Consider the following 9210-nt stretch of genomic DNA (forward strand, 5'->3'; position numbering starts at 1 on the left):
AATCGCTGCGAACTAAACAAGAAGTTAGAGTTGGTTGCTTACGCAGATCGCACCTCATCCTTTGAGATTTCCTCTTGACAATTAGAGGGTCTTCTTTCTTCCTCTTCCCAGTTTGGAGACTCCCAGCAACTCCGGCTTGTCCGAATCCTGCGAAGTACTGTGATGGTTCGTGTTGGAGGTGGATGGATGGCCCTGGATGAGTTCTTAGTGAAAAATGATCCTTGCAGGGGTAAGGAGATACTTATGTCAAGATAATAACACCACGAAAGTATATCGATCTTGTATTATTTTCCAGCATCAAAAACGCAGTGGGGCTAATTTTGGTCATTTATTACAGTAAGGAATGTTTCACATTGGTCTGTCAGCCTGAAGTTCCCAAAGAACTTGTGGCAATTGTGTAAACCGTGTTCCTCTCATAGTTTTTTTTACTTCTCCTGGATAACTAGGAGACTGGGAGGCAGGAAACACTAGAATAGATTTTCCTTTATGAGGCGTTCCCATCTGCAAGTTTCAAAATGAGCAATTCTACCAACCAGGGGAAGGATTTCCTCTGTCGTTAAGTAGCAAAGTAAGGGGAAAGAAAATTGAGCGACGAAGATTGAAGATACCGTACAGTAAAAGTTTAAAAGCGGAAGTTTTTGTGAAATTAGGGGGAGGCGAGGAAAGCAGTATTGAAATTTTTTTTTTTAAATAATGAACTGCTAATTTGACTCTGAATTCTGAAGTTACAGATTAGAGCCTTACCATTTTGCACACATAATATACCATAGCTCTTAGGTATCTGGGAGTGCGTTCCCGGCAGCCAGTCAGCAGGTCTTCCTTCTATATTTTGGAAATAATGCAGCTGAAGGTAATGCAGCTCCATTTACGAAACAAAGAATTGAGAATGCAGAGTGTTCTGTGGGGTAGCCTAGGAAAGTTAGTTCAATTGGGGTGAAGTCTTCCAAATACATTTTTCATCCTGAGTCAGACCTTTGAGTGTTTCCCTTCGCAGGGCCACTTTTCTCCTAAATTGTGCGCTAAAGGCCCGATCTGAGCAACCCTTGCATAATCAACTACTGTACTTTGTTTCTTCTCCTGCTAACAGTTTTCTTGAATGTGATTGGTATCCTGTGTCATTTCTTCTAGTTCATCATCATGGGAGTAAAATGTTACGTTCGGAATCAAACTCTTCAATTACTACTACTCAGCCTACTATAGGTTGGCGACCCCTCTCTTTGCCTCTCCCCTCTGACCTCTCCTCTTTCCTACTTTGACATTCTTGCTTTAATCGTTTTGTTTTAAAATAACATGCTTCATCCATCGCGTATGGCTTAACTCACATCCAGCTGAGCTGGTGCTTCCAAATTGAAATTCTGGACTTTCAACACGCTTCGGGTGTTGCAAATGTAGAGGTTGTGTAAGTGATCAAACACAGGCTAACACCCTGCACACGGGGTTCTGGCGGCGCCTTCTCCGAGTGCACGTGTGTTGGTGTGAGTGTTGCATCACAGATGACCTCACGGATCCTGGGGTCTGCTATTTGTTATTTTGCATGCTGTAAAACCAAGTTTTTAAGGCATAAAATAAAAATACCAGCCGCCTCATTGAAAGTGCAAAACCTGAAAGTTTCTGTGTCGTCGTCATGATTAACAACGCATCTCTCATTCTGTGTAATTGTCCAATTAATCCCGATGGTGAAAGACTGGCAATTTCCTGACCTCAGTAGTACACGCAAAAGACACAGTCCCCGCCTCCCTGGCTTGTCCTCTCAGGGTGGGGATGGCATAGTGAAACCCTGCAGGCATCAGTAGTGGGTGGATTAACAATATTTGAGCATGAGCTTGTCATTTTCATGCTGACTCTCTCTTTAATAGTGGTTACTCTTGGCTGGTGTCTAGTGTTAGAATAAACACACTTTTATTTTTTTCTTTCCCCAACTGGCCTGTATCCGAAAGGAATGCATTGTAAAGGAATGCATTTGACTTTTTGTGATGCTGAGTTGGAGTTGGCATGGCAAAAAGGTGTTCTTGCAATCCTCCACGTGGTCTGTGGCGCCAGATGGCAGTTTTCCCCTCCCCCCCCCCCGCACTCGACTGAGCCCCTCTTTTTTTTTCCTTCCTTTTGTTTGTGTGCCTTGTGTGTTCCGTCATCCAGCTAAAGGAAGGACAAACATGGAGCTAAGGGAGAAGTTCATCTTGGCGGATGGAGCCAGTCAGGGAATGGCTGCTTTCCGGCCCCGGGGCCGGAGATCAAGGCCCTCATCCCGGGGAGCCTCGCCCAACCGGTCCACATCCATGTCCAGCCAGGCTGGCCAGGCAGCCTCCCCGCAGGTCCCTGCCACCAGCACACCCAAGGTAGGACTCGTTTCCTCTTCCTCTGCGCTCACTGTCTAGAGTATGCTTTTGAATGTTTGTGGGGGGGGTCCCTAGAATTTGTAGGACCAGCTTTCTCCAAATGTGTCCCTTCTCACAATATGGAAGATGAAGAATTAAAAATGTGTGTGTGTGTGTGTGTGCGCGCGTGTGTGCGCGCGTGCTTTTGCCCTGTGGCCCATATAAAGACGATCTGTTTAGGGGCTTTGGTTACCTTTCAGATTGTTTTTTCTTCTTAAAGCTTCATTCATGTTTTTGGTGTGTGTGATTTGCCATCAGACCTTTTCTATTTGTTTTTGTTTTTTTATTTTTAAGTTTTGAATTTTATTTTATTTATTTTTTATACAGCAGTTTCTTATTAGTTATCTATTTTATACATATTAGTGTATACATGTCAATCCCAATCTCCCCATTCATCCCACCACCACCCCCGCCACTTTTCCCCCTTGGTGTCCATCTATTTGTTTTTAATGATGATCATTCTTACTGTGAAATGAATGGCTGTGAATCTCTCTTTCCGTGGCTTTGTTTTTTTATCTGCCGTCCTTTACGTTTGATTTGCCATTGTTCCATACAGATTCTCCATCCTTTAACACGCAATTATGGTAAACCCTGGTTGACAAACAGCAAGGTGTCAACTCCTTGTAAACCAGCTGAGTGCTCAGACTTCCCCATGTCATCTCCAGAGGTATTGTAAGGCCCCAGATTCCAGCCTAACAGCCGCCTTTAACTGAAATGATCACCTACTAACACTGCTTCACCTCACTCTTAATAAATGTACTTTTGATAATACGTCGTCTTTTTACAGACTTCTATATTATAAGTCTCAACCCTAGGAACGTGAGAGTAAGGGGTGAACACAAAAGACAGTTTATAGCTCCTCGAAGGGCGTCAACCTAACCTAGTCACCTCTGCAGGCTCTCAGCCTTTTTTGTTTTTCTGTTCTCTTTCTCATACTTAATTTTGCTTTTCTCCCCTGGGAGAGTGACATACAGGAGATTATACCCAGACCTAAGTCAGGTTTCTTTTCAAGCTGATGGTATGCTTTTGCTTCTAGACATAATTTGGGCAAGAAATGCTGTAGCCCTTTTTAGGTGAGAGTGAGAGGCAGTATCATTTGCAAGAGAATCACTTAAATTGAAAGAATGTGGACTGAGTGTTCTCTCTGGGCAAGGTCCTTCTGACTGTCTGGTATGTCTATTTCTGCCCAAGAACACTGGGTGGATGAGACCCAAGCTTTTTAGTTACCAGCGCAAGGGGCTGGGGGCTCGGATAGGCAAAAAGTTATCTGTCATTCTCAAAAGGTATGTATCTTTATTAGACTTAATGATTTTTTTCAGGACCCTCTCACTTTTTTAAATGACATGCTATATGGGGATAAGATATTTAGGTGATATAAAATTTGCCGAGATTAACTTATATATCAGATCATTTATATTCAATTGGAAGTCAACCATACGTCTTTTAAAGAAAGTTCTCTGTAAAATGATAAACATAGGCACCAAATAAATCACATATTTGATTAGAATCACCATAAGGAAGGGAGAAAAATCCCTAAAGAACTGTTATTGAAACCAAGGAGGTATTTCATATTAAAGGCAAGGACTCCTGGATAAAACTAATTTAGTACCTCTCAAAAGCCTTTTAAGCTTTTCAAAACTCTTATCTGTTACGTAACCCTCACACTCATACTGAGAGGTAGGCAGAGAAAATGTCATTGCCCTCCTGACTCAGATTGAAATGATGGAAATGGAAATTGCGGATGGTGGTATAGAGTTGGGGCAGAAGCCCATTCCTCAACTCTTCCTCATCCCCCAGCCCCTCATTTCTCCCCCTTCCCTCAAGTGAGTGATGTTAGTATCATATGTTACGTCTGAGGCGTCTGTCGCTTCTGATGGATCTCTTGTAGCCAAAACTGAGAGCAGTTGAAGGAACCTAAAGTGACATGTTTGCTTTAAATATTTAGGGCTGTGCTACTCTGTTCAAATTTTTGAAAAGTGGAAACCCCCCCCCCCCCCGCAAATTTAAGTCTATTATTTTGGCTAATACAGAGCTAGGTTTCATTTCAAATAGCCTCATGAGGCAAAACAACAGTATCCTTCTATGGAAGGGTCTTTAAGAGCACGGGGTAGGTTTGTGACTATAAAATCAGAATATCAAGGCATCTGAAAAGAATGCTCTTGGTCCTTCATGGTAATGCACTGTCATCTTGAGTGATATATTTCCTCACCTGTGAGTCCTCACTCTCTCCTGGGTTGTTGAGAATCTGAGTTAGGAATTTAACTGGAGCAGAGCTGTCAGAGTTTGGGCAATTTACTGCCCTCTTCAGGCCCTCCTCTTTCACAATTGTGAAAAAGTGAGTAGGTAAGTGTGAGGATTAATTGTGGTTAGACTAGTGAGAGTATTTTCAATGCTTAAGCATCTTTTTTTTTTTTTTTTTTTTTTTGGCCACGCTGAGTAGCATGCAGGATCTTAGTTCCCCCACCAGGGATCGAACCCCTGCCCCCTACCATGGGAGTGCAGACTCTTAACCACTGGACCACCAGGGAAGTCCCAAGTATTATATGTGTACGAATTCTATATAAATTCTATATTTAAATGTATGTAGAGAATACATATGTAAATGAATTATGAATATCATTAATATTAATAAATTGCAACCCTGATATATCTAAAGGTCTTACATATGCTTATTAAACATTTAAAACTATTTAATAAAGGAAAATCAATTTTTCAAAAAGCATATGTAATTGTTTAGATCTGTTTCCTCCAAACAGTTCCCTGACTGTGAGTTCATTGAGGAATATGATGTCTTTATACTTCCCAGATTTGTTTTTTGGTTTTTTTTTTTAACTTTGGGAGAATTTCCAAAATGTTGTAGTGATCCGGAAAACGTGAATGATTTTAGATTTAGAATAAAATGTCATAGTTGTGATTACTTTAGACATTCTCTGCAAACTCCTGTAAGAATTTTAAGAGAATCATCCCCAAACATTGCCTAGGTATCTTGTAAGGACCGTAGACAGTGACGGAGCCAAGAGAGGAAGTGACATCTTACCAAGATACAGCACATCGCTTTTTTCTCTTTTTGGCAGTTATGTTTGTTTAAATGGTGGCTGTCTAGGCATTCCTTATTTTCTTCCTGTTCAATTTCTGTTTATTTATTTCTGTGTAGTTCCCTAAAAGCCTTGTAGGCAGCAGAGAGTCCAAGCACGATTTTTTAGAGGCCAGTCTTCTCTCGGGACCATGCAGCCACCATCATCTTTTTGGCTCTACTCTCTCAACTCTGTGATAATTCACTGACAATCTGAAAGATACTAACATACTCAGAGTTTGTCTATGTTTCCTCGGGGAATCTCCACTTTTGTGTTTTCTCTCCAACATGAATTCATTTTCTTTAGAGGGGTCCCTCTGAATTTAGGGAGAGAATAAGAAATTAGTGGAGAAAAGCAAGTGAGAACCCCATGCCTCCTCACCTCCTGAGTGTCTAGTGGAGGGTTCCCACCCATCTGTGAAGTGGTGTCAGTGGAGAATCACAGGACAGGAGCAATATCTGAAATGTCTTTTCCCTGATTCGACACAGGGAACGCCGATACAGGGAAGCAAGCTTCGACTTCCGGGATATTTATCAGGGAAAGGCTTCCACTCCGGGGAAGACAGTGGCTTGATCACAACCGCAGCTTCCCGAGTGCGGACACAGTTTGCTGGTGAGTCTGCTGCGTTCCTTCTCTCGTGGCTTTGCAGTGTGATCTGAATATGAAAATCCCATTTCTTCCTAATCGGGGAAGACAAATCAATGCTGCTGTATTCTTCTGAAATGACAAGTGGTCCCAGTCCTCCATCAAAGGTAGGGGATCAGTGAGCCATGGGCATAAGGGACTCAAACATCCCTTTTGGAAAGTACCAGAGAAGGATGAGACAGTGACTGTGGAATTGAAGAAAAACTGTGGCAGGATCTACCCCTTCCGACCGAAAGTCTGGCCGCCTCTGCTGCTTGGAAATTGCACTGGGTTCTGTTTGGGGTGGTTGGAAAAACCCAGATGCACTGGCCCTGACCCCGGGGATCCTAAGCACAGCAAGCCTGAAGCTTCTTTAAACTTTCAAGTCTTTTGTCTTCAATTCCTTTGTGCTTCGAATTACTTATCCTAGGCAAAACTTGTGCTGTGCGTTCGTACTGCACACGTCCCTGGGTCATACCTGCCAAACTTTGGAAAACACAATCTATCTCAAGAGATATATCTATTCCTTATGTCTGTGTGTGGTAAATGGAATTCCATTTTAAGTGGGGTAGCCCCCAACCTGCTTTTTGTTTGTAAATTGAGCTTTTTGTATATTTCATCTACTTAGAGTGGGAGCAAGGCCATGAAATCAACATGTATTTCTTGAGCGCCTACTGGGTGTCCAGAAAACTGACTGAGATTAAACGTGGCACTGAGTTTCAAGAATCGGTGGCAGCTGGATGCAGTAGGAAGGGTGACCCATCTCTGCCCTCTCTCCTCAGATCCCAAGAAGACCCACAGCCGACCAGGAAGCCGAGCTGGCAGCAAAGCTGGTAGCCGGGCCAGCAGCCGCCGAGGCAGCGACGCATCAGACTTTGACATCTCGGAAATCCAGTCCGTGTGCTCCGACGTGGAGACTGTCCCCCAGACACACAGGCCTACGCCCCGAGCAGATTCTCGGCCGTCCGCAGCCAAGCCTTCCAAAATCCCCACACCCCAGAGGAAATCACCTGCCAGCAAATTGGACAAGTCCTCCAAGAGATAGTGCAGTTGGTTCTACCACTGTCCTTCCTAAAGCCTTTACTATTTAAGTCTGAAAGATGTAACATATGATGTAGAGACTATTGTGAAATAATGCAAGAGGTGAGTTTAAAGTTCTGCAGATGGCTTTATTTGTGTATTTGTCTTTTTCTTTTATCTGTATAATTTGGGTCAGATAGTCTGGGGTTTTAGTCACATCCTCCATGAGGGGGGAGAGAGTTTGATAGGCACTAACGTTTCTGCACTGAGCGTGTGGAGCACACCTGAGATCACTATACCTGCAGGTAAGTCCACGACTTCCCGACAGCCAGCCCTCCACTGGGAGCTAACGTGAAGGATACCTCAGGACACCTTCTTGCTTCTCTGGAAACTCTGAAAAGCCAAAAGACACCCACAGCGATCTATTCCAAGATGATCTAAGTGTAAACTGCAAGATGGGGGGCAAAAAGACAAACACACCCGCCGCAGTTCTTAACCTTGTACCTGACGGAGAACTCACAGAAAGTTCCTTTCTGCACCTGCCCATGCTCTGAGATTCCCAGACTCTTGCGTGTTTCTGTGCCGTGGCTTCACCTGAGGCCAGAGGCGTCCTGGACGTGAGCCCTCTTATCCTGTAAGAATATCATCATAAAGTGCATTCATGTAAATGTGAGGTTTTCTTTTGCTTGAGTGGACAGTAGCACCTGTACCATTGAACTCATTTTGTATCAAAGCAAGTTTGCTTGCAGAAAAGCTATGAAATAAAACATGTCCCTTAACTACATTGCTATGGAATTAATTTTTTTCCCCAGGGAAAAAAGTCAGTGTATTTTTTTATGAGCAAATATCCATTTGGAGTGACCAAACGAGACTTAAAAATGGGTTTATTTTGATTTTCTCATCTGAAGTAATCACGTTCTGGTATTATATCTATATTTAATAAATATAAACCTTTTAATTTATTATGTATACTCACATACTATAGGAAGATATTAGTATGCATTTAATAAAACATATTCACTTGAACATATGGCATACCTGATTATTTAAAGTGAACTTTTTCTGTTTGCTCTAAATAAAGCTTATATGGACGATCTCTCTTTACTAACAGTGCGACAGGCTAAGTTTGGGGGACAAAAAACACAGGGATATAATACATAAGAAATGATAAAATAACATTAACCATTCTATAAATATTTTGAATATGTACCAACCATGTGCCAGCCTCTGTTGGTGACACTGAGGCACTCTTATATTCAAGGGGAAAAAGCTAATAAATAAGTCACTAAAAAACATGAACTGAAACCAGGGGATGTATGACAGGGTAATGTAGTTACATTCCCTCCTGTGTACATTTAAAAATCAAATGATAAAATTTTCTTAAATATAAAGATGGCATCAAATATAATTAGAAGAATGGCAGATGGTTCCTTTGGGTGTGACCGGTCACAGTTCTCCCTGTGACTTTGTAAATTCATTTCAGCGCACGGCATTGGTGGCATTTGGGTTCAGGAGTTAGTTAAGATAGTCTTGTGTTTTCCCCGCATGGTTTTTTTCTTGGAGGCCAGCGTTGAATTGAAGGGCCTGGAGTCTCCGGAGACAGAAATTAGGTGCCGCTTTTAAGTGACTCCTTTCTCAAAGCATGGGTCTCAAGTGCGTGCCCTTGACGGGAAGGGTGATTCTAACCTACGGGACCACTTGCTGTAATTCACGCATTTGATTGTAAACACCTCATCTGAGAAGGCAGTTGAAATTGCTGTTACTCCTTTGGTGCTTTGCATAGGATCACATTTCCACTTCAAAGACAAATTTAAGGGAATAATTTTATCTGGGCTCATTTGAATGCTGCCCCTGATAAAGAGCTAGGGAATTTGCTTTTTGTAGTAGGAAGTGGTGAAAGATACTTCCAGAGTCCTAAGGAACTGCTTCCAGCTACCAGCAATTGCCCTCCTGGGGAGCTTTTCACACTTTGATGCCTGATATTTGTTTCCTCTTGAATGTTTGTTTCCCAGAGCCTCAGGCTGACTTCTGAGGCCCTCCTGGAAGTTTCCCTCCTCTTCCCTACACAGTTCCTTCTCTATTCTTTTTGTCTTTCTTTCTCTTTTTTTGTTTTCTTT

General features: G+C 42.5%; 1 protein-coding gene across 14 annotated transcripts in view; it reads left to right on the top strand.

Annotated features, from left to right (window-relative positions):
* DST (dystonin) overlaps nt 1–8128 on the top strand; it is a 508299-nt gene extending 500171 nt beyond the window's left edge. For 8 of the 14 annotated variants that reach the window (XM_032647805.1, XM_032647803.1, XM_032647807.1 and 5 more), the window contains 6 exons: nt 112–229; nt 1129–1200; nt 2137–2336; nt 2932–3042; nt 5938–6061; nt 6856–7877. In XM_032647805.1, the coding sequence (XP_032503696.1) occupies nt 112–229; nt 1129–1200; nt 2137–2336; nt 2932–3042; nt 5938–6061; nt 6856–7118 (888 nt within the window). In that variant the 3' untranslated portion in view covers nt 7119–7877. Of the gene's footprint in view, nt 1–111; nt 230–1128; nt 1201–2136; nt 2337–2931; nt 3043–5937; nt 6062–6855 lie in introns of all 14 variants that reach the window. The other 6 variants (XM_032647809.1, XM_032647812.1, XM_032647808.1 and 3 more) reach the window with 4 other exon arrangements.
* Nucleotides 8129–9210: the final 1082 nt, after the last annotated feature.

This window comes from Phocoena sinus, chromosome 11, assembly GCF_008692025.1.
Source record: "Phocoena sinus isolate mPhoSin1 chromosome 11, mPhoSin1.pri, whole genome shotgun sequence".
Taxonomy (NCBI): Eukaryota; Metazoa; Chordata; class Mammalia; order Artiodactyla; family Phocoenidae; genus Phocoena; species Phocoena sinus.